This window comes from Chlorella variabilis, assembly GCF_000147415.1.
Source record: "Chlorella variabilis unplaced genomic scaffold CHLNCscaffold_1, whole genome shotgun sequence".
NCBI classification, from domain to species: domain Eukaryota; kingdom Viridiplantae; phylum Chlorophyta; class Trebouxiophyceae; order Chlorellales; family Chlorellaceae; genus Chlorella; species Chlorella variabilis.
Window position 1 is genome coordinate 2,417,455 of NW_005435087.1, and position 22,923 is coordinate 2,440,377.

Sequence of the window (22,923 nt, forward strand, 5' to 3'; positions counted from 1 at the left end):
ACCCCTTCACCCAGCACACAAACTACGAAAACAAAACACGCATCCCGCGTCAGCAGGTTTTCCCAGCGGTGGCCTTTGCCATGCTTTTTTCTCCATCTGCCGCTGCCAGCCATTTTTTGAACACACGAATCTTGGCCCGGCCTATGGGCCCCCTAAAACTCTTCTCCCTTATGCTCAGGAGGGAGCCGCAGGCGTCGTCTCGCTGCTTGCCTGCCCTCCCTCCCCACACCGCTTGTGTTGTCTGGTGCTCTCTGCAATTCTTCTGGTGCGATTGCGTCTCCTTATCTTCCAACCTTCCTTTTAATTGTCCCGTCTGCCCTGCCCTGTGCGCCCTTTGTGGCCGACCCCTGCTCGATTTAATCCACGTCTGCGTTGCGCTCGCCTTTTGCTTGTCATCACATTTCGTGCCTGTGCCCTCGTCTTGCAAGCGTGTCTGCCTGTAAACGCTTGCCTCTTCTGCACATGGATCAAAGAATTCTCCTGGATCTCAGAGCGCTGGGAGTGCTCCAAGGAACGCAGTCCTCGTCACTGCCAGCTCACAGGATCAGGCTCAGATATATCTTGCAAACCACGGCCCCGACAGCATTAACACAGCATTAACACCTACAAAGCTGTGCCGGGGCGTGTGTGCCCGCACTATGAAGGGCGGGAGAGCCTGAAGCGCTGCGGATAAATTGTGGGCACGGGGTAGGCAGCCCACGGCGAGGGCATCGCTGTGGCGGCGCGCTGCCGAGATGTTTGGGACCAGTCTGAAGCGAGTGGGGTCGGCCGACAGGCTGGCCCAGGCTTCGACCGCGCTGCCGCCTGCCGCCGGCGCCAGCCACGCCGCCAGCCACCGCCACCAGCGCCGCCTGGCGCTGCGCTTCCGGGGCTGCCGCCTGGGCCTGCCAGTGCCCAGCGAGATGTGGGGCGCGGCTGCCCTGGCGGCTCGCATGGCGCGGCCCTCGTGCATCCAGCCCCAGCAGCTGCACCGCGCCGCCAGCGCAGTGCTTGCCCAGGTGAGCGGGCCAGGCGCATTCTTGCGCATTGCACTTGTGCAGGGAGCAGCACAGGATGTGAGGAGCTTACAAGAACCCTTGGAAACTCTGAAGAAGGACTAGGATCTCTGCAGGAAACGTGTGCTGATCTACACCCCTGCCCCTCGCCTGCTCGCCTGGCAGGCCTTCTCCGCCGCTGCAGTGCCGCCGCCGTCGGGCCCCGTGTCCGAGGATAACCCCAAGGCTCTGGCCGAGGCGCTGGAGTGGCAGCCGCGGCTGAGTGCGGCGGAGGAGGCAGCCAGCCTGCTGGGCCCTGCCGCCATCTGCGCAGGTGCTGCGCACGACCCTGCTGCCTGCTTCTGCCCTGCCTGGGCCTCGCCCGCGCCAGGGCCGTCTCCTTGTCCTCTGCCTGCCTGCATGGCTTTGCCACCGCTTCTGCAGAGCCGCGCGTCTAGCAAGCCCCGCATTCACCCACCCTCCCACCCCTCCCCGCAGCTGTGTACGCCGCCACGGCGCCTGCCTCGGTGCAGCCTCTGTACGCCACAGCCATGGCTCTTTTGTATGGGGCACTGGTCTTGGGGACCCACATGTGGCTGGTGGAGAGGCGGTACAAGGTGAATCGTACTGCCATACTGCCCCTGCACCTCCCGCACGCCTCGCCGTTCTTGTGGTGCCCAGGGAGGGAACTGCACCGGGCTGGTGTTGGAAACGCCAGCAGCCTTGACAGCGCCGCTCTCGCCCGTCCCCCTTGCCAGAACTTGCCCTTGCATTCCTGTTCTCGTGCCCCTCCCACCCCCGGCGCTGCCTCTGCCTCTCTGCTGCAGGCTGTGCAGCGCAGCGAGCGCGAGCTGGCTGCCTCAGACTCCTGCTTCTTTATGGCTGAGGGGATCCAGCTGCACTACAAGCGCCGAGCACCGCTGGGCCTGTCCCGGCCAGCCGGCATTGGCGGCAGAGGCAACGGCAGCATGCTCGGATCCCAGCAGCAGCAGCAGCAAGCGGCTGCCGCCTCAGCACCGGCAGCCGTGGTGCACTGCCTGCACGGCTTTGGCGCATCCAGCTACAGGCAAGGGGAGGTTGCCGTGGCAGGGTGGGAGCAACCTGATTGTTTCATATGTGCTTGCAGGCTTCCCGTGCTCCCGCTGGCAGCCGTCAGATGTTTGGTCTTTCTTTGCCTGGGCTGCTGCAGCTGGAGCTTTGTGCAGCAGGAGATGGCCGACGCTCTGCACGCTGTGGTCACCGCTCACGACATGCCCGGCTTTGGCCTGAGCCAGCGGTGCGCGGCTGGCGCCTGGACGGGGCAACTCTTGCTTTGGTTGCATCGCTCTGGCACTCGCCACTCCTGAGCTCCTAGCTGAGAATAGCAGCGATCAGGCATCCAAACTGACGGCTGCCTCTGCTTGGCCCATTACACCTCTGCCCGCAGGCCCCGCTCCCCAAGCTACTACACCCTCCACTTCAATGGCGACACCGCCCTCAGCATCCTAGACGCGGAGCTGAGCGCCGCGCAGCAGGCGGCTGCTGTGTCGCACTCCGCAGCCAGCACCACGTCCAGCAGCCCTGCCGCTGCCCTTCCCCCGCAGCAGAAGGAGCAGCTGCGCTCGCACCCCGTACAGAAGAGCGCCAGTGCCGGCAGTGTGGACAGCACCGGCAGTGCAGACGACTGCACCGGCGACTCCTTTGCTGCCGGGGGCCCCAGCCCTGCCGCGCCATCTGCCGCATGGCCCAAGCGCGTGCTCATCGGGCACAGCATGGGCGGGGCCGCGGCGGCAGAGGGCGTGATCAGCTGCTCAGAGGGAGTTGATGCCCTGGTGCTGGTGGCTCCTGCCATTGTCGCCTTCTGGCTGGGGCCTCCCGAGGAGGCTGCTGGCGACCCGATGGCCACAGGTGCGCGCATGCCCCCATTGCCGAGGCGCAGCAGTGCTTGCGTACACCTGCCCAGTTCCCTGCATGCCCGGTTGCAGCGAGAAGCACTGACCACGGCCTGCTGCCGGGACTGAGGCCGCTTGGAACATGCGGTGCAGGCTTGGCGGTGGTGGAAGAGCTTGTGGCTGCGGAGGATGCTCCGGGGGAGATCCAGCGCTGGCCCTCCTCCTCCTCCTCCTCCAGCAGCCCGCTGCTGAGCCGCAGCGACAGTGCCAGCAGCACCAGCGGCGCCACCGGCGGTCGCCGCCGCAAGCTCGGCGTGGCGGGCCGTGCCCAGCGGGTGGTGCGGGCGGCGGCGGTCGTGGCGAAAGCCACGCTGCTGCTGCTGGTGCGCCTGCTGCTGGCGGTGGCCACGCCGCTCCTGGTGGTGCTGCTGCGCCGCCTGGTGCGCTCGCGCAGGTGAGGCAGTGCAGGCAGAGGTGCTTAGCCTGTGACCTTCGTACCCCTGCTGCTTGCCTGCAGCTGCCTTTTGTTGGCGACCTGTGTGGGGGTGGGTTGACCACATGGCTGCCACCGGCGCGAATGGTGCAGGTTCTGGGAGCGCGGCCTGGCATCTGCCTGGTATGATGGCCGCAAGGTGACCAGCTCCTATGTGGATGCATACCGTAGCGGGCAGCTGGTGCGGGGCTGGGAAGAGGGCATCCTGCGCTTCCTGGCGGCGCGGTTTGACGAGAAGGCCGGCTTCTGGGGCTCGCTGCGCGAGGCGGTGCAGGTGGGCCCATTTTTGGCTTGCTTCTGGTGGTGCTGCAATTTACATGACTGGTCCTGGGTCCGTTGCTTGACAGCTGCAACGTACAGGACTCGCCGCTTCCTTTGCACCCTTTCATGTTTCCGTACGCGCTCGTGTTTGCGCCTTGCCTGCACCGCAGGGCGAGGGCCACCTGACGCAGGCGGAGCGGCTGGCGGCGGTGGTGCGCCGCTGCGGCATCCGCGTGCTCATCGTGCACGGCAGCAGCGACGTGCTGGTGCCTGCCGCCAACTCGCGCCGCCTGGCCGCTCTGCTGCCCAACGCTGAGGTGAGGCCGCTGCCTCCTGGAGAGGCAAGCTGCTGCGCTGCGTGCAGGATCATGCTGCTCATGCCAGTTGTTGCTGATGCCATCGTTCTGCCCACCTGTCTTGACCTCACCGTGCCCTGGCCCCTGCCTGCTGCTCCCCTGCCCTCCTGCCCTCCTCCAGCTGGCTGTGTTCGAGGGGTGTGGGCACATGCCGCAGGAAGAGTGCCCCGAGCGCTTTGTGGAGACGGTCCAGCGCTTTGTTGATTCCCTGGACTAGCGTGGTGGGCGGCTGAGCCTGGCAGCAGCCCTGCACCTGCCTGCCACATCTTGGACAGGCCTGCCTAGGGCCAATGGCTGGCCCCTGTGCAGCCCCCCTTGCCTATGAGAATGGGGCAAAGCGCTTCCCCTCTCATATTTACCATAGCGATGTACAGGTGCATAAACCATTGTAGAGCCTTGCAATACCTTTTCGCCTTCTAGCGCCCCTTCTGTGTCTCTTTCTCTTCTAGCTTACGTTCAATGCATCCCTCTCCGGTTACCCATCTTTCTGCTCGTCTGCATGCCCATTAATGTCCTTATACGTATATTGCTTCCTAGCGACCTGTGTGCTCATTTGGTTCTGCTTCCCGATGCCCTGATTTGCATGCCGCCCCGGCGGCCTGGGCCGCCAGCGCTTTTTGGTGCCCGCCCACTGATGCGGGTGTTTTTCGAGCGCTGCGCGACAATTTTGCAGGCCCGGGGGTAGCTGCCGTTTTGTGGAGCGTTTCAAGCATTCAATTCTATTTTCACTGCAAAGCACCAACTGACAGACATCGTGAGCGAGCAGGAAAGGGGCGGGGAAGGTGGGTGGGGGATGGGGAGGCGTGGCTGTGGGCAGCATTGAGGAAATTAAGGTCGGGACCTGCTGGAGGGGGGGGGGGGGGGCTTGGGAGGCAGCAACTGGGGTGGTGCCTGCCATGTGGACTGGAGGAGCGCGCAGGGAGAAGGGTGTGCGCGGCCAGTGGTCTTTGAGCTGGAGCGGCGGCAGGGCCCTGCCGCCACTAGTGCCGCCCTGGGGGCCGGCTAGCGCAGTAGGGCGATCCCCCTTCCTATTGCCGCATGGTCGTCCATAGGGCCCCAGGATGCGGGGGCACTGGGTGCATTGCTGTGGGTCGCATGAGTGTGGGCGCAAAAACTTGCGCCGCGTTGGCATCTGCATTACAACCCGCATCGCCAGCCTATTGCCGCTCTGATCTTCGCTTCTCGCCGCTGTGGGAGTCTGTGTAGCGGCCTGCCGGAGGTGTGACCAGTTTGGAGGAAGGTGCCATGCGGAGGCAGGGCTGCACCCTGTTGCTCCTCCTGCTGGGATGCCTCTCTGGGACCCTTGGTGAGCAACGCTGGATCAGTGAGCGCCGTGATTGCGCCTGCCCGGGGTGGCAGGTGGCGGCGGCGGTGGCAGCGGCGGCGGTGGCAGCAGCCCTCTGGCCACCTCATGGATTTGCCTGAGCTTGCTTGCAACCTTCTATCAGGCACCAATTTGCTGCCCCCGCAACCTCGATGTGGCGGCTAGCATTGCCACCCCGACACGCTTTTGGCTCATGACGTGCAGGTGATTTAATCACCACAGAGACGTATGCGGGCTGCGACACTGCCGCCTGCAAGCTGCCCGGGTGCCTCTGCCCCGCCAACAGCCCGCCCGGCAACCTCACGGCAGACCAGATCCCCCAGTTTGTGCTGGTGAGCAGGCAGGGCGGCGAAGCAGCTGCGGTGGCGGGTCCTGTGCCCCCGGGGAAAGGCGCTGATCGATGCACATGCCGCTTGCTTCCCTCCCCTCCTGCAGATCTCCCACGACAACGCCCTGGATGGCCTGCCTTACGACCTTATGATGAAGCTGATTGGCAACAAGACGCAGGGCAACGGCTGCCCCGTGCCCGTCACCTGGTTCGCCATGCGCTACCACTCCAGTGCGTGCGGCGCAGCATGCTCATGTGCATGTTTTTGTGCATTTGGGTCGGGGAGGTGATGGGCTAACGATGGCCAGTGCAGCTTAACACATGCGAAGAGGGTATGGCAAGCTCACGTCGATTGACTGTGGCCGGCACAGCCCTTTGCTGGTGCACGCACACTCACGTGCTGCCGCCCTCGCTGCCGTGCCACAGATTGCGAGAACGGGGTGGCGGCTATAGCGCGCGGCGACGAGGTGGCGATGCAGGTGCGCCGGTGCTGCCGCCTGGTTGCAGCGCCGTTGCTGCTGGGGGCAACTTGCAGCAGCTCGCCACCTACCTGTTGCCGTTTTGTTGCAAAGGTTGGGGGCCTCCCTCCTCACGGGCTTGACACCTTTCGGCCCGCTCCCTCCCTGTCCCGTCGTGGACGCAGGCCAACCGGTTTGCCCCCACGGACCCCTTCACCGCCACCGACCCCAACCCCAACTACGACTCCCGCGACCCAGTGACCGGCGAGCCCAGTGTGGAGCGGGAGATTGCCATGAGCCGCGAGTGAGCTTGGAGGGTTGGGTCGGGTTGGGCTGGGTTTTCATGGCATGGAGGTGGACTGGTGGCTGGGCTGGCGGATGTGGGGCGGTGACTGGGCAGTGGCAGCCCAGTTGCAGGCAGCTGAAAGAAAGGGCAAGCGCCACGAGTTCTGCGCCCAGGCAGCGACTCCTGGCAGCCTGGACCAGCCTGGTGTGTTGCCCCACTGCTTGCCTGCCCGCCTGCCCACCCACCTCCCCGCCATGCCCTTCGCATGACACCCCGGGTTGCAATTCAGATGGTGGAACCAGACGTGCAAGCTGCCACTGCACGACATGGTTGGCTTTAGGGCCCAGGGCTATAACAACAATCCGCCAGTCCGCGAGGTGAGAGGGGCCCTTCTTCTCTGTTTGGAGGAACTGGCGGCAAGGGGCCGGAGTGGGACAAGGCGGGTTGTTGGCAGACAGGCTGGCTGGTATTCCGCTTGTAAAGGCTGCCGCAACCGTGCCATGCTGCCTGCGAGATTTTGGCGACCTGACTTGCATGCATTTGACATCAGCTGCACGTGCGCCGGCGCTGGGCAGGCCCTGGAGAAGAATGGGTGGTTGTACGACTCTACTTTGCCCGAGCGCTACTACTCCACCAGCCCAACCTCGCCGTCAGTGGGCAAGATGCTCTGGCCCTACACCATGGACTATGGCATTCCACAGGTATTGCTCTACCGGTTTGGCGCTGCGCTACTGCTGTACCTCTGTGCCGTGGCCCGGGGCGATGCCGCGCTGCGTGGCTCAGCGGCCCACCTCCTCTGCAGACTGACCTGCTCGCAGCTGCCTCCGTTGCGCACCGCCCGGGGCACCGCACGCTGTGCCCCGCACGACCCTGCCCACTCAACACGCTTTCCAACCTGCTGGTACCGTGGCGCAGGAGTGCAACTTCTGGGGCGACGAGGTCGGCAAGTGCACCGCCGCCGAGAAGTATCCCGGGCTGTGGGAGGTGCCGCTCTACTTCCTGCAGGACGGCGACAAGCTGTATGGCGGCAGTGGTGAGGCGGTGTTGCTGGGCGGTGGTGTGTTTTGTGTGGCTCGTTCTTGCTGCCCTTGCTCCAAGAAGAGCTGACCATGCTGGGCGCCCTGGTTTCAGACTATGGAAACACCGAGCTGGATGGCATGCCGGAGATCCCCGACATGGAGGCGATGCTGAAGAGCCAGCTCGACCAGCGGCTGGAGGCGGGCCGCACCCCGCTGGCCATCAACACATTCTACGAGTGGTGAGCCTCAGGCTGTGTGCCGCATCACCATGCCAAATGCGCTGTGCACCTTTTGAGTGCTTATGCAACTCGATTCAAGTGCCCGTGCCACGCCGTGCTCTGCGCGCTACACTCGGCTGCTGCCATGGGGCCACCAATCGGCGCATGGCACCTCTCTGACCCCCTTATCCTCTGAACACGCCCACTCACCCGACACGCCGCAGGCTGTCCGAGAAGCCCGAGGACCCACCCGCTGACGACCCCAAGTGCATCTTCTGTGTGCGGGCCCCTTCTGAGAATGGGCTGGCCCTGGCCGACTTCATAGATTATGCAATGGCCAAGCCGGAAGTGCGGTTCATCACATACAGCGACTTTGTGCGGTGGATGCAGGTGGGCGGGGCCGGGTTGGGTCGGCGGGTGGCTGCCAGGCTCAGCCGCCTGCGTGCGGAGGCGGTGGCTGGCGGCGGCTGGTGGTGGCGGTGGTCTAGGCAGCGGATGCAGCATGTAGCTGCTGCTGGCGGGCTGCTGTAGATGGCAGCAAGGCATGAGGGGCTCACAGGCTCCTACTGCTCAGCTGCAGCCGCCTGCAACGCTGTCAGCTGCTGTGCCCACAGCCTGTCTTGCTTCCTGTGGCCATCCTTGTGTGCCCGCAGGACCCGGTGCCTTTGGACCAGTTTGACGAGTGGGTGAAGTGCAAGGTGCCTGGCGTGAAGGCAGACCTGAGCGGTAGGCATAGCTAGCTCACCTGGTGAATGACATGGCAGCACACAGGGCACCAGGGTCCAGCACTGTTGATGTATCTGTGCTTCCCTGGCCACCCATGCAGCTGTCAACCTGCCTACCACCGACAAGGCTGGCGCGTTCTATTTGGAGGGCAGCGCTGTGGCCGGCGCCCCTGCCCCCACTGCCAACGAGGGCATCGTCGGCGCTGCCGAGCCTCCCACCGCCGCACCTGTTCCGGAGGCCAAGGGCAGCGATGATACCGACAATGCCCTGAGCCCCAGCCTGGGGCGCCGGCTGAGGCGGATGGTGTGACCTCCGCTGCCTCCACGCAATGCCTCATTGGGCAGCAGCCGGCACATCGACTCTTGTTTTTGTTTGCTTATCAAATTATCCAAGCCTGACAGCGCGCACCCCTGCTGCACATTTGCGGCGGGCTGCTTCGATGCATTCTATTCAGGCGTCACATTGGCCGCCAGCCTCATGATTCGCTGACCGCTCACTTGCCGATCTCCTTGTTGATTTGTCCATGATGCCCTGTGTACCTTTCCACTCACGCTCCCGGTTTGTAAGAGTGTTCACGATCGTGGAGCCACGGCAAGCGTCCCAGTTGAGGGAAATGAGGCCAGGCGAATGCGGTGCTGCAGCACCGGCGGGACCAGCATACTGTTCCATGAGCTGCCCCAGTGTGAATCGTCACATCCCATGGCTGCTTGATGCGCTGTGTTCAGCATTCTTGGCGCCCTCGGCCAGAACACGAACGCATCATATGACCTGATGGTCCTCTGACAGTAAGACTGGCCGAGTCCAGCGCTCGCAGCCTGATCGCAACAGCAATCCTTCCACAACCGCCTGGTGCTGCCAGGTGGGTGACGGCCTGTGGGTGAGGGTGTCCCGCATTTGGCCAGAAAGCAGGGGCGCATGCCGCCACATTTCTGTCTTGGACCAGTGATCTGATGCATTTGGGTCGCCTGCCTGTTCCCTGCTGCAGGGTGTTACCCTTTGAGTCACCAGTTAACACCTGCCCTCCCCTAGGATGCCTGCCCCTCACATAGCCTCCCTGCAGTGCACAAGCCCCTTGCTCATCGCCGTTGCCCAGCAGCGCTGCCTGTGCAGCTGTGTGCTCTTGCCTGTGAGTGCATGTGCAAGGATGGGCGCGCTTGCAAAGAGGGATTGGGCAGCAGCACAAAATGAAATCGTGGAAAAGGGGCAGGGAAGCAGGAAAGCAAAACAAGAGTAACACAGGTAACAAACGCAACCAAATGGAAGAGAGGGGTGGCAGATGAATGGTTTGCGCTGATCAGGAGGTGCAAACAAAAGTTGTGTTAAGGGGTAGGAGAGCAGGGAGGAAAAACAGGGTGCATGGCAGGTATAAACACAAGCAGAGGGGAAGATTGGGGCAGCAGATTGCTGACCAGAAAAGAAGAAAGTAAGCTGGTTTGGAAAAAGTTGAGGAAAGAAACCGAGCGCGGGACAGGTACCGAGGATTGCTGATGGGAATAAGAAAAGGATTTGTGGGCAGGGGAAGCAGGAGAAAGGAAAGGGGAAGAGAAGGGCAGCAAGTTGGCTTGCTACAGTGCAGTGCACAAGGAAAGAATAGAAGGGTGGTTAAGTTCATTCATCTTGGGGGCCGACGTCCAGCGTTCCGCCAGCAGGCTGGGGCCGCCGCAGGCAGTGCGCCGCCGCGTCAGGGGGCGGTACGGCCGGCAGCGGGCGTGTCGCCACCGCCGGGCGTGTTGCAGGTTGCCAGCTGCCAGAGCCGGTCTTCAATCTTGTCAAACCGGTGGTTCAGCTCTGCCTTTGTGTCCATAATGTCCGCCTTCGTGTCCTTGATGTCCGCCTTAATGTCCGCCTTCAGATCTTTTATTTCCTTGTAGAGGAGCGCGAGGCTGATGGCGACCACGCCGTCTACAGCGTGGTCGTAGAGCCAGCGCTTGGCAGGGGCCAGCGTCACAGCGATGCTGCTGCCGGCGCCGCCACCCCCTCCGTCCTTGCCGCTCGTGTCAGATGGTGGCGGTGGTGGCGGTCCGCCAGGGCCGCCAGGGCTGTCGCCGCTTGGGCTGCACGGGCGCGGCACCTGCTGCACACGGTGGCCTGCAGGAGCGGGAGGGGTTGAGACGATGTTGGCGAAACAGGAAAGAGTGGGGTCCACTTCGACTGTTCCGCGCTGCAGGAGCACCCCACCTGTCAGCTGCTTGCCAAGGCGGGGCGCTCGGGTGGAGGCGCCGCGGGCTGGAGGGCAGCACCGCAGGGGACGGCCTGCCGAGCACTTGCCGTTGCAGCACAGGGCCTGCATATTGCTGTACCGATCGGGGTGTGCCAGGAAAAGGGAAAAGTGGTGGTGTGCAGGAAACACTAAACTCTTTTGGTGAAATCTTTTGAGTTGTTTCCAAACTCTGGTGCGCGCCAGCGGCCGCACCTCGATGGCTGGCATCAAGAAGCACGGATGTGGCATGGCTGTCAGGCAGTTGGAGCTGGCGGTATGCGGCGAACGCGGCAGAGCGCTGCTAGGTTCGTCTGCGCAGCATCCACAAGCTGGCAAACAATGGAGAAGGCCTCTTCTGTGGGAAAGGAAAAGTGGCCTGGTTCAGCTGGGAAACCTTGTTGCGGCCTGCATTTTGGCGGGCAAGACTGGCAAAAGCATGCGCCCACTGCCTGCCATACCCGCGGGCGGAGGCGGTGGCTGGCGGTTGTTGTTGGTGGTGGTGGTGGTTTAGGCCGCAGACGCATAGCGTCAAGGCATTATGGCGCCGCTGTGGCCAGTGCCCCCGGGGCTGCTCTACAAGGAAATGAAGGACATGAAGACAGAGATGTACCAGCGGTTTGACAAGATTGAAGATCGCCTCTGGCAACCTGCAACACGCCCGCAGGCGGCGACACGCCCGCCGGCGGCGCTACCGCCCTCTGACGCGGCAGCCAGCGCTTGGCAGGGGCCAGCGTCACAGTAATGCAGCTGCCGGCGAAGGCACCCTCTCCGTCCTTGCCCCTCGTGTAGATGGTGGTGGTGGTGGCGGGCAGGGCTGTCGCCGCTTGTTCTGCACGGCCGCGGCACCTGCTGCACACGGTGGCCTGCAGCAGCACGGGAGGGTGGAGAGACATGCGACACATAGTGGCCCAATCACGAAACCGGTGCTGTCACAACCGATGCTGGATCCTAATAATCTTCATAGTTGTAGCTAGACACCAATTGAGTCGAGGCAGAAAGGCTTTCCGCCGTGCCCGCTGTGCCTGCGCGCCGCGCGCACTGGACAGGTCAGCGTCGGCATGGAGCAACGGAGGTATGACCTCCTGACGGCTTTGGTCACATCAGGATCATTAAGTGCGTCCTCCACTCCCGCACTTCCCACCAGGGTGTGGTGTTCCTGCCGCACTCCGCCCCGCTGTGTTGCGGAGCGCCCCTGGCTGCTCCAGTCAGACCATGGCATCGAGGATGCGCATGTGACCAGCGACGTGCCCGTTGCCTTGGAGTGCACCATGCCCCAAGCGGCGGCGCCGCAACGACGCCTTCTGGCTGCGCTGCTGTTCAGCATTATTGGTGCCCTCGGCCAGGAAACGCAGGCATCATATGACCTGATGGTCCTCAGACAGTAAGACTGGCCGAGTCCAACTCGCAGCCTGATCGCAGAGCGATCCTAAATTGCCCGCTGCCGTTGATGCCGTCCTGCAGGGATTGGCCTTCCTCATCGTGTGCAACGAACGGCACGTCGTGCTTGCAAAGTTCTTTGTGAGTCATCCACTGGCTGAATTGCGTGCCAGATGCTTTGCCTCATCCCCTTGCCGCGGGGTGTCAGCTGCGCAGCAGTGGCCTTGCCGCCAGCGGATACTCAACAAACAATGCATGCCCTCTCTCGTGCGCTCCTGCGTGCAGTGGAGCATTCTCGGTGTACGAGCTGGTTCCCACCAACATTGATACTGATGACCCAGCCGAGCAAGGCCCTTGCCCGGGGCCGGTGTTCAACGCCAGCCAGATCCCTGCTGCTGCGAAGGAGGAATTGAGCTGCGTGTATTACAACAGTGAAGGTGCGTCTTGGTTCTTCACAGGCCTTGCGTGTGGCGCATTGCCGTGCCGCCATCTGCCGACTCCAGCTGCTTTGAAGCTGGTGCGATCCGCTCCTGCATGCTGCAGGCCCTGATGAGGAGCTGTGGATGGACCTGTGGGATGTGCAGGTACAGGCTTTATTAAACGATTACTTTCTTAAAACAAGGGGGGGGCTTACAGGCACCGCTGCCAACTCTGGGTGCACACTGGGCTCATCCTGTTTGCTGGTGGCACCACCACTGCCTGTGCAGGGCCGTTGTAGCGGGCTGACCATCAAGCAGTTTTTTTAGGCTGTAATCAACGCCTTTCACATTTACAATGCAAACGTGAGTGCGACTGTCCATGCGCTGCACCAACCGTCGGCCCAGCTCCCTTGGTGCTGCTCCCCCAATGGGATCTCATGCTGGTCGTCTTGGTCGCAAGAGGATCCCTGTGCTGCACCTGCGCTGTACCTGTGCTCTACCTGTGCTGCGCCTGCAGAACCCGGTGGCGCTGGCGGGCATCACGCTGGAGGTGCGGCCTTACGTGGACAGAGACGTGCTGCTGTTCACTACAGGCCATCTGCGGCAAGAAGGCCTGGCTGGCTTGCGATCCACAGTGAGCGCCGCGCCTGGCGCTGCCGGCAGGGCAAGGCGCAGGCGGGTGGCGTGCCGCTGTTGCAGCCGGCTGATGGATGGTCCCGCCCTCCGCCGGCTGTCGCTCGCGTTTGGTTTGGCTCCGGATTGCCGGCTGGTGGGCAGCGTCTCAACCCGGCCCTGCTTTCCACGTGCGCAGGACCAGGACTCTGCTGTATGTGTCCACATGCTTCCTCCCTATTGCACCTGCTGACCCCTGGAAGCTTGATCTGGTTGACTGCCCCTGGAACCGCACCAGCAACGACCCGGGCGGCAAGGAGTGCGCCGGCCTCCTGAAGATGCAGCCAGGCATCGCGGTGGTGTGCCTGCCACTGCCACGCCCTTGAGTGGACACATTGGCACACAGTTCGCTGAAAGGTTCATCTGCCACAGCTGCTGCTTTCCCCTTGCTGCCGCTGCTGCAGCCGACACCGCAATGTGACCGCTTTTATCCCGTGACAATCCGTGGCGCCTTCCTGGAGCCTCCGCCACCCGCGCCACCCGGGCCCGTCATGCCCAGCGCTTCTCCCTCCCTGCAACCGCCGCCCGCACCTTCCTCCCCGCAACCGTCGCCTGCACCTCCCTCCCCGCAACCGTCGCCCCCACCTCTCTCTTCCGAGCCGGCGCCGACGCCTAACCCCTCCACACCCCCGCCTGCTCCCGTAGCCATCAGCGGGAGCGATAGCGCGGCCATTATTGCTGGCGCTACTGTGGGCGCCGTGCTGGCAGTAGGCGAGCCATGCAGCCACTCGCTCTGTGTTCCACAGCCGCTAAAGCTCACGGAGCAGCAGCAGACCGGTCAGCACGGCTGGCACCGCGCGCGCACACACTTGCTGCTGCCCCCTCCCGTTCTTTGATGCAGTGGCTTTTGCGGCGGTCTTGATGGTGTGGCGGCGCAAGCGGAGCCATGCGCAGCTGCGTGGCGGCGGCGGCGGGGACGATGATGCGTCTGTTTGCGGCAAGGAGGATGGGCTGTGCACCCCGGTTGTGGTGCACAAAGACTCTGGAGGCTCGCCTCACTCGCCTCTGGCGCCCCCTTCCGACCCCTCCTCCCTGTACCTGCTCGCCACGCGGGAGCAGCCTAGCGAGGGCGCCAGCAGCTGGGTCGCAGACAGCTACGTCACCACCGCTGGCGCCGGCGGCTCCACCTCGGCGCAGGCCGGCTCCCGCACCTCGCCGCGCACGCCGCTCAACCCAACCTCGCTGGCCCCCAGGTGCGGCTGGCGGGAATGCTGTGCTCAGTGGGCAGGGCAGGCGGCAAGGTTCGCTGAGAGCCGCTGGCCCCTTTGTCCTTCGCACCGCTGAATCGATTTGCCCTCCCGCTCCTGGCTCCGCCCTCCCACGATTGCCCACCTGGGGTGCCTGCCCTGCTGCTGCAGCATCAGCTCTCTAGAAACCGACCCTTTCCTCTCCCAGCTCTCCACGGTGCCGTCCTCGCTGCGGCAGCAGCAGGGGGGCGGCGCCAGCCCCGGCAGCTGGGACAGCCTGGCCAGCAGCAGCGGCGCGCCGGGCAGCCCGCTGTCGCAGGACATGGCGCACTGGGCGGTGCGGTGGGACACCATCAGGATGCAGGGACTGATCGGGCGGGGCAGCTTCGGCAAGGTGTACTTGGGCCTGTGGAATGCAACGCCTGTCGCGGTCAAAGTGCTGATACGATCAGGTGGGGCTGCTGGTTGCTGGCTGCGCCAGCCTGTGCCTATTCCTGCTGCTCTTGTTGCTGCCTGTGCTGACCGCTGTTGGCCCGCCCTGAGCCTGCGCTGCCTGCGCAGACGGCATCGACTCGCTGCAGAGCCTTGAGCTGCCCGAGGCGGTGATGCGGCAGCTGCAGGAGGAGGCGGCAGTGATGGCCCGCATCCGCCACCCAAACCTCGTCAGCTTCCTGGGCTTGTGCATGCTGCCGCCCTGCATACTCACAGGTAAGCCGAGGCTGGCGTGCCTGTGGGGCAGCCAGGCAGCCAGCCGGCCCTCTTGGCAGCGCATGCCGGATGCGCCTGCCTGTCTGGTTCCCTGCTTGTTGGCCTTCCGATCACCTGCTCCCCGTCGCTGCCGCACCCGTGCAGAGTTCTGCAGCAGAGGGTCGCTGTACGATGTGCTGCGGCTCGCCAACCGGCAGCCCGACTTTGCTGCGGAGCTGACGTGGCAGCGGCGGCTCGGCATGGTGCGTCCGGCACGGGCGGCGGCGCTGCTGCGGCTGCTGCTGCGCTGTCGGGCAAGCTGGGGTTACAGCTCCCACAGCCGCTGTAGATCCTCCCACACTACCCTGCCCCTGCAGGCTTTTGATGCCGCCCGCGGGCTGCTCTACCTGCACTGTCGCGACATCATCCACCGTGACGTCAAGAGCCCCAACCTGCTGGTGCGACGGGCAAACGCAGCATCCATCCCTGCCCGCCTGCCCGCCTGCCTGCCTGCCTCTACCCCTTGCGTCTGTCCAGCCGTGTCGCATGCTGGCCTGCGACCTCACGCCTTGCCTCTCCAAAGTTGCCTCCCCGGCTGGGATCTCCATTTTTGTCGCCCCCACGGCTTTCTCTCTGCCCCCTCGTGCGGCTGCAGGTGGACGAGCACTGGCATGTGAAGGTGTGCGACGTCAACCTGAGCGAGATCCTGAAGAGCCAGGCTGCAGAGGGGGCCACAGCTGCCCACGAGGCGGCCACCAATCCCATCTGGCTCGCGCCCGAGGTGTTGACGGGGCAGCCTGCCACGGCGGCCTCTGATGTCTACTCCTTTGGACTGGTGCTCTGGGAGCTGCTGGCCTGGCGCCTGCCCTGGGACGCGCGGTCACCCTACCAGGTGAGAGCCCTGCGTTTAGCTTGGGGTGTGCCCCGCTTGCATGGAATCGCTGCTGCGCCCGTTCCTGTGCCTGCCCCGACCCCAACCTCTCCTCCCTGCCGCCCACGGCAGGTGCGACGGTTTGTGCTGGAGGGCGGGCGGCCTCAGCTGCCTGCGGCAGAAGCGCTGCCGGGGCCGGGTCTGCCGCAGCCGCTCGAGCTGGATGGTTACTGTGCGCTGATGAGGTGAGGGTGATGCGCCGGTGCCTGTGTTGCCATGTGCATGAGCTGCCAGTACAGGCGGCGGCCCACCACGTCATGGTGCCCATGTGGCCTGCTCTGCCGGGACATGTGCAAGGCTCGACAGCAAGGCAACCTGCTTCGCTGGGCCTGCAGGGAGTGTTGGGCGGCGGCGCCCCAGCAGCGGCCCACGTTTGGGGTCATCGTGGCGCGCCTGGGCGCCCTGCTGGAAATGCAGTGATATCGTGGACATCTGCGTGCAGAGGACGATCTAGTGGCATGTATGCCACTAGAATGTCTGAACTCAACTGTAAAGTAGTCGGGCAGTTGCGGCGCCGCGCCCTGCTTGCAATGGGTGGCGGTTGAGCAACTTTTGAGGCCGAGTGGGGTGGGCTCCTCATTATTTTCTTGAGCCTACCGATAACACTGCCTGCTTTCTGCCATCAAGCAACACTGGGGGCGCCATTTGGCATGCCAAAAGCGGGTGCATGGCATGCCGACTTGCGCGACGTGCCCTGCTGGCGGCGGAACTTCGGCCCTCCATGGTTCTGCCTCTACAGAAGTCCTTCTCCCACCGTTGCATCCAGAGGGGTACCGACGCTCATCAGCGATCCTGGTGGCGCAGCAAGCTCGCCGCTGGGGCCTGCCCCGGCCTATGCGCGTCGCCGGCGCGCTCGCAGCGGCATGGCTGCTGATTGCGTGTATCAGACCCTCTGATGGCATCGAAGGGAGTGGTCATAAAACCAAGCCCAACATCATCCTGTGAGGCCAATCACACACACATGTGCAAAACTAGATCATCTGTGTTCAAGCGTTTGGTGAAGAGCTTCCTATCCCATGAAACTCTATTGAACATGGCAGCGGCCTCTCCCCGGAAGTAAACAGGCGCATGAGGTTCACTGCCGCCTTGCCGCCGCCTGAGCTCATGCCCCCGGGCCCCTTGCCTTGTGTTGCAGCCTGTCCATCGATGACAACGTTGCTGCCTCCACATGGAAGGTAGCTTACACAAAAACGATCATGGCGTCGGGGGCCCGCAACCCCAATGGGTGCCGAATTCCAGCGACGTGGTGAGCTGAGACAGACGTAGCTACTGGCCGGCGCACATCAGGTTGCGACAGCTGCACACCCGTACACCCCGCGCACTGGCTCTCCCTGCCCTACTGCAGGTTCTCTTCCTGCTGTGGGCATGGCAGGAAAACCAGCGACTGTGGCACGGCGCGCACGGCGCATAGACGGGGGCATGAGCTTGCCACTCATACCATGACACACAGCAAGGCGTGAGTGCCGCTGGCACGGCGCGCACCTGCGTGCCTGCATCGCCTACCTGCATGTGCATTGCGTTGCAGCCCAGGGTGCCATGCCTCAAGCCTGCTTGAATCTGCTGTTGCTCTGTGGCGTGATCCGCAGAGGCGGCAATTTCACCTACTCTGACTGGTGGCGGGAAGCGGGCGGCCAGCGGGATTGGCTCACCCGCAATTGCAGCATACCCGCCAGGTGCGAGCGCCTGTAATGTGTGTGCCGCCAAAGACAAGTGGCACTGATTCCACACGCTTCCTGGGGGGCCCATGGAATGCCGCATGTGCCAACCCTGCTCGGCATCTCCCAATCCCCAACCCCACCCCAGCACGCTTGGTGCAGAGATGTGGTGGGATTCCGGGCTCCATACTTCACGTTCTCTGAGGTCCTGGGCACCGTGCTGCAAGATCTTGGCTTCCTGTGGGACAGCAGCTTGACGGGGAAGAATTGGACCCAGCCAGGCCACATCCTGTCCGCTCCGATCCCCTGGCCCTACTCGTACTGCTCGGGCAGCTTCTGCGGCAACTGGAGCTCACTGAGCATATGGTGAGTGGCGAGCCGCACTGCTTCACTCCATGTTTGGCAAAGTAAAATGCCCCGCCCTGCCCTGCCTGGCCCGGCCTACACGCATGTCCTCTCTCCCAGCCGCCTGCCACATCTGTGCCCGGTGCAGGGAGGTACCAGCCTTCACGCTGCCTGGCGAGGGCCCCGAGGTGGGGAGGCGGGTGGACCCGACGCCGGCGATCAACATGACGGTGCTGCAGCGTTTGCAGGCGGATTTTGAAAGGAAGCGTGGCACCGGCATGCCTGTCCCTGTCGCCGTGCACGAGCCGTATCTCACGGCCAGGTAGGCAGAGAGAAGAACTGTCTGCAAGAGATGTTGTTGTTGCGTCACATCAGCAACCAACGCACGTCTGCCCACGCCTGTTTGCAGTGCGACGCGCCAACAGGTGGTCAAATTCCTGCAGTGGGCCTTTAAGCAGCCCAACACCTGGGCTCTCACGTTCCGCCAGTACATCGACTGGCAGCAGGCGCCACCGGGGGCAGACGTGAGTGGCTACACGGTTGCTGTGGACTGTTTTCCTGCAGCACTTTTAGCTGGCTTGCTTCTGCTCCAGCTGAGAAGATGGCATGTGCACCCATACTGCAGGTGACCACCCTGCTTGCCAAGTACACGTGCGATGCCAGCTGAAGGCAGATGGATCCTCCTCTGCACCCTTCCCCTTGCCATGCAACTGCACTCTGTTGCCATCTGCTTGCTGATATTTCATGTCTACCCCCCATTTGATCAACTGAACGACACACTCTATCCCATTCGATGGAGCGTTGTTGAGCCCCCGATTCAGTTGCAGGCGCAGCCAGCAACCCCGGCGTTCTTCATACCGTCGCATGCTGCGACCTGTCACCTGCGCTTCCACCCACCCCAGAGCATGCTCATCGTTTACTGTCTGCCCCCCTGTTCTGCGTGACCAATTGTTTGATGTTCAGCAGAGGAGACAGTCTGTCATTGCCGTCGGCGGCGGGCACCCAGCATGCCCAGCAGGCCCCCCCCGCAAAGGCCATAATCCTTGTGCGGGGGCGTTTTGTTGACCATCGTGTCGATTTGGGCATCAACCCTACGATTGACGCAGCGTGGACATACCTCAAAACTTGTGCTTGCTTCCTGGCGCTGGTCACCCCTTTTGCCTGTGGCGGGTGCGAGCGAGCAAAAGTGTCCCGTGGGGCACCCGTCTGACATCTTATGACACCGGCCGGCTGGCATGGCCATGGCACACGACATAATAATCAGAGATGCCTGTGCTTGTGCAGGTCTGTCAGCAGCATTCGGCGCAAGATCTCCAGCTTGAAACCCTTGCTGCTCCCGCCGCCGCCGTGGCCACCGCCGCCGCCGCTTCTGCCGAAGCCCCGCTCAGCACCTGCTGGGACAGGGCACCACGTCGCTGGTGGCTGGGCTGGACCTCCTTCAGCAGGGGCTTGCAGGGGTGTGCCCCGATGAGGCCACGGGCTATGCCCTCGACAATGCCGCCAGGGTGCTCCTGCTGTCAGCCAAGGCGTCTGATGACATCCTGTCGGACGCCACCAAGCGAGAGCTGACCGAGTGCGTCACATGCATCGTCACTGTCGGCAGCGTGCAGTGCCAGGCCACCCCAGCCAGCCATCTCTGACGCCAGCGTGCACCTCGTTGTTTGTGCAGGAAGGTCACTGCCCTGGCGCAGCAGCTCGTCCTGCTTGGACCGTCGCTGGCAGGGGCCCCCCTTACTGCCCCCGGCCGCGTTCTGCACGTCTACGCCGCCTGCAACGCTTTCTACGCGTGTGTCACCCTTGGGGGGAGGCCGGACCTGCAGCCCAGCCACCCCTTTCCGGTGGGGGCAGCCCACCAGGTGGGGGATCAAGGGGGCGGCATGGCGCTTGGAGGGGAACGGTTACCTTCCCCAGAAGGGGCCCAATGCATTCGCCCGGGGCAACCGTGCCGTTAACCACTTGGCGGTGTTTGAGGCATTTTTGGGCGCCTTTCGGTGATCCCACAAGGATAGGGGGCCGACCCAGGCTTTTGCCGCAACAGCAGCCAGGCCCGACGCGGCAGTAGAATGGCTGGTCGCCATCACGAGCGCACTCATGGATGGAATTGAGTCGTGTGAGCATATAGGTGCGCCGCAGGCTCCTGCGGGGTGCTGGCGGTGAGTTGCGGTGGGTGCGGCTTGCAAAACCTTCCTTCCTGTGGCTCTGCAGGCTGGAGTAATATCACCGCACACGCCTATTTGCGTGTGACCCACTCCTTTGTTGCCGACGCCGAGTTCAAGCAGCACAGCCGCAGGCTGGCGTCCCTTCCCATTGCTGAACACAGATGGGTGGCCAGCGCGCTGCTCGTCATTTGCCTGCCCTTCGTTTCACACAGCATGGAGGAAGCTGTCAGGGGCATGGAGGAGGCGGACCCCGGCAGCAGCGACGCAGCATCAGCAACCCATGAGTTCAACAGGCAGCTTGCCTGTGTCAGGTGGCTCAAGGACTGCATGCTGCACCCCTCCCTGGAGGCGGGCCTGTCTGGTGCCCTGCACGCAGAATCCAGCGGGCACCTGGTGGAGCCAGCAGTGCGCCTGGCTGCGGCGCTGCCGCTGCGTGCGTCCCATGGCATCATGGGCGATGCGCTGGTGTATGGCCACGTGGCAGCTGGACAAGTGCTTTGGAAGCTGGTGCTTGCCATGCGCCTGACGCTGGCAGAGATGCGTGCCGCAGAGCAGCTCAGGTCAGACGCTCGTGCTGCACAGAAGGATGGCGGCCGCAGCCAGGGTGTCAGCGGTGGGGAGCAGAGCCCAGCGGACATCGACGACGGCGTGCAGGGTGGCTCAGGGTGCAGCGATGAGGGCGGCAGCGGCGCTGCAAGCAGCACTAGCCGCAAGCGGAGCAGCCAGCATTTCGAGGAGCGCAGGGCGGCAGCATGGCAGGTTGTGCAGCTGTTGTTGCCGCGCATGGAGGCTGTGCTGTGCCTGGCTCAGGCCCAAGCAGAGCCGCGCTGCAGCTTAGACGTGGCGTGCATTTGCCAGAACTTCGCAGTCGCCCTCAGCTTGTTCGTCAGGGATGGCAACACTTTTGATCTGGGCCCCATTACCAGCGAGGAGCAAGTGTCAGCCCTGGCTGAAGCAGCCTGTGCCGCCCTGCGGCTGCTGCCGAGGCTGGCCCAGATCCACGACAGCTGGCAGCAGCAGACCCCAGCGGCCGCCTCCTGGATTGCTGATCAGCAAGGCGCTCCCGCCCTGCTGGCCTTTTTGCTATTCAATAACATGTTTTGCATGGCATCGGTCCGTTCAGCCGCCGTCGCCAAGCAGATCTGCGGCACAGGGCTCTCTGCAGCTGCGGCGGCCAGCCTGGCAGGCGGCCTGCTCCGCCTGCACAACCTCAGCTGCTGCATGGTCCACTGGTTGGCAACCGCGGGCAGGCGCTCCACGCTGCTCCCAGAGATGTTTGGCGAGAAGGAGGAGGCCCCTATTGACTGGCACCGTGTGATTGCGGTGGTCGGCAGCCTGCGATCTGTCATCTGCTTGTTACTGAAGGCGGCAGGCATGGGGGGCACCTCGGCATCTCCCTCATCCAGGTGCCAGCCAGCCTTTGCGCACTGCATTGCTGCTTGCCCACAAAGGGGTGCACCCACAGCCTCCAGAGAGAGGCAGCCGCTGTTTCACTCGTCGCTGCGCCTGCCTGCGCCTGCTCTTCTGCAGCTGGCGGCACATGGAGGTGCTGCACCAGGCGCATCAGGAGGCGGTGCAAGTGGCGATTGCGGCTGAGATCAGCCTGCAGCCCAGCAGTGCGGATGCAACCAGCCTGCTGACTCGGTGCTCAGCCATCGCCCTGTTCAGCACAGCCAAATACTGTCCGCAGCTGTTGGCTGTGGACTCTGGCTTCGCGAGCCTCCTGGTGCAGTCAATACTTGCACAGGTGCGCGGGACTGCTCGGTGTCCCAGAGCCTGGGATGTGGCAAAACGACGTGTCTTAGTTTGGCCTGCACCACCTTCTGCAACCAGTTTTCGGCCTCATGCCATGAGTTGCAGGCCGGCAGCTCGTCTGCACCACTTCTGGAGGCAGCATACGAGGCCCGTGACTCGGCCCAGCTAGCGGCGTTGCTGGCCGCGACCGGTCTGCTTGGCGGCCTACTGGAGGAAACCAGGGCGCTGGGTGGAGATGGAGGTTCCACAGTTGAGAAAAAGGTGAGCCGCCTTCTCGGCTTTACCCTCCTGCCAAGGCAGGCCGTGGGCTGCTGCCGAGAGGTCATTGCGGCAGCGGGGCACCGCAGCTCATCCTGCTGGGCCCTCTGTGCTGCAGGGGATGGATCGTCTGCTGCTGTTTGCGGGAGTGATGTTGCAGCTGGAGCAGGCCGGCCTGGATGTTGCGGCTGCGCTCGACGGCAGCCCTGCAGGCGGCAGGTCAGATGCAGATCAGCAGCAGCAGCAGCAGCAGCAGCGTGACGCCTTGCAGAAGGAACTGCAGGCGGCGTTGACCAGGATGCAAGCGGCGTGGGCCGAGGCGCAGCGCGGTGGCCAGCCGTTGCCGCTTGCTGGCAGGGCGGAGCTGTACCAGCGGGAGGCCATGCCAGCAGCCATTGAGCTGGGCGCCCTGCTGCAGCAGTACTGGTCGCTGCCCGAGCAGGTGGCGGCAGCTGAGCTAAAGCTGGCAGAGATTGCTGCCTGCCGCCCCTGCGCCCATCTGCGCTGTCCCAGGCTGGATACGACCTCGGGGGACAGCAGGAACAAGCTGTGCGCCGGGTGTCGGGCGGTGCGATTCTGCAGTCCGGCATGCAGCAAGGCGGCGTGGAAGGCGGGGCACAAGCGCGTGTGCGGGGCACTGGCAGCCAAGCAGCAGCTGCGCTGAACGCGTTCTGAACATTACATTTGTTGTTGGGCGCTGGCCCTTGTTCCGCCTGCCACTCCAATGGATTTGATGACGACGACAACTGCAATCATCTTCACCTTTAAAACAACATGCAATGGCACTTGAAGGCGGCACCACATGTAGCAAGCATGGCTGGCAACAATCTCGCTGACCTGTGAGCCCTGCAAGCCACTGCCGAGGCCCTCTTATTACATTGCATGCGCTGGAGGGCAGCAAAGCGGCGGCGGAGCACCGTGCTTTTTGCAGCGAGCGGTGTGATGCAATGCCAAGGGTGTAAGC

General features: G+C 63.6%; 5 protein-coding genes across 5 annotated transcripts; all 5 read left to right on the forward strand.

Annotated features, from left to right (window-relative positions):
* The first annotated feature begins 593 nt into the window (after window positions 1-593).
* CHLNCDRAFT_56595 (hypothetical protein) lies at window positions 594-4,703 on the forward strand. Its single transcript, XM_005851846.1, has 10 exons — window positions 594-998; window positions 1,161-1,308; window positions 1,473-1,591; window positions 1,802-2,064; window positions 2,164-2,250; window positions 2,401-2,861; window positions 2,939-3,299; window positions 3,432-3,612; window positions 3,770-3,916; window positions 4,077-4,703. The coding sequence occupies exons 1-10, from the start codon at window positions 735-737 to the stop codon at window positions 4,170-4,172; spliced, it is 2,127 nt and encodes a 708-aa protein (XP_005851908.1). The 5' UTR covers window positions 594-734; the 3' UTR covers window positions 4,173-4,703.
* Window positions 4,704-5,200: 497 nt separating this feature from the next.
* Window positions 5,201-8,893, forward strand: CHLNCDRAFT_56596 (hypothetical protein; the record flags this gene model as incomplete). The annotated part of the gene is made up of 12 exons (XM_005851847.1): window positions 5,201-5,261; window positions 5,484-5,611; window positions 5,715-5,838; window positions 6,034-6,086; window positions 6,251-6,369; window positions 6,641-6,728; window positions 6,927-7,052; window positions 7,267-7,384; window positions 7,483-7,609; window positions 7,813-7,978; window positions 8,242-8,314; window positions 8,415-8,893. The coding sequence occupies 12 exons, from the start codon at window positions 5,201-5,203 to the stop codon at window positions 8,621-8,623; spliced, it is 1,392 nt and encodes a 463-aa protein (XP_005851909.1). The 3' UTR covers window positions 8,624-8,893.
* A 6,340-nt stretch (window positions 8,894-15,233) lies between these two features.
* CHLNCDRAFT_17554 (hypothetical protein) lies at window positions 15,234-15,691 on the forward strand (the record flags this gene model as incomplete). The annotated part of the gene is made up of 2 exons (XM_005851848.1): window positions 15,234-15,314; window positions 15,512-15,691. Coding segments are annotated over 2 exons (261 nt in total), but the record flags the coding sequence as incomplete, so codon positions are not given.
* A 1,535-nt stretch (window positions 15,692-17,226) lies between these two features.
* Window positions 17,227-18,454, forward strand: CHLNCDRAFT_133541 (hypothetical protein; the record flags this gene model as incomplete). Its single annotated transcript, XM_005851849.1, has 6 exons — window positions 17,227-17,243; window positions 17,374-17,460; window positions 17,605-17,808; window positions 17,936-18,109; window positions 18,197-18,311; window positions 18,413-18,454. The coding sequence occupies 6 exons, from the start codon at window positions 17,227-17,229 to the stop codon at window positions 18,452-18,454; spliced, it is 639 nt and encodes a 212-aa protein (XP_005851911.1).
* A 1,705-nt stretch (window positions 18,455-20,159) lies between these two features.
* On the forward strand, window positions 20,160-22,623 carry CHLNCDRAFT_133543 (hypothetical protein; the record flags this gene model as incomplete). Its single annotated transcript, XM_005851850.1, has 4 exons — window positions 20,160-21,352; window positions 21,477-21,693; window positions 21,807-21,962; window positions 22,078-22,623. 4 exons carry the CDS (start codon window positions 20,160-20,162, stop codon window positions 22,621-22,623), a joined length of 2,112 nt encoding a protein of 703 aa, XP_005851912.1.
* Between the last annotated feature and the right edge of the window lie 300 nt (window positions 22,624-22,923).

Bases quoted from the DNA above. Each gene is read 5' to 3' on its own strand.
- CHLNCDRAFT_56595 (XM_005851846.1), top strand. From the start codon at position 735: ATGTTTGGGACCAGTCTGAAGCGAGTGGGGTCGGCCGACAGGCTGGCC. The intron at 2,251-2,400 runs GTGCGCGGCTGG...CTCTGCCCGCAG, and splicing joins GGCTTTGGCCTGAGCCAGCG to GCCCCGCTCCCCAAGCTACT. The intron at 3,917-4,076 runs GTGAGGCCGCTG...GCCCTCCTCCAG, and splicing joins CTCTGCTGCCCAACGCTGAG to CTGGCTGTGTTCGAGGGGTG.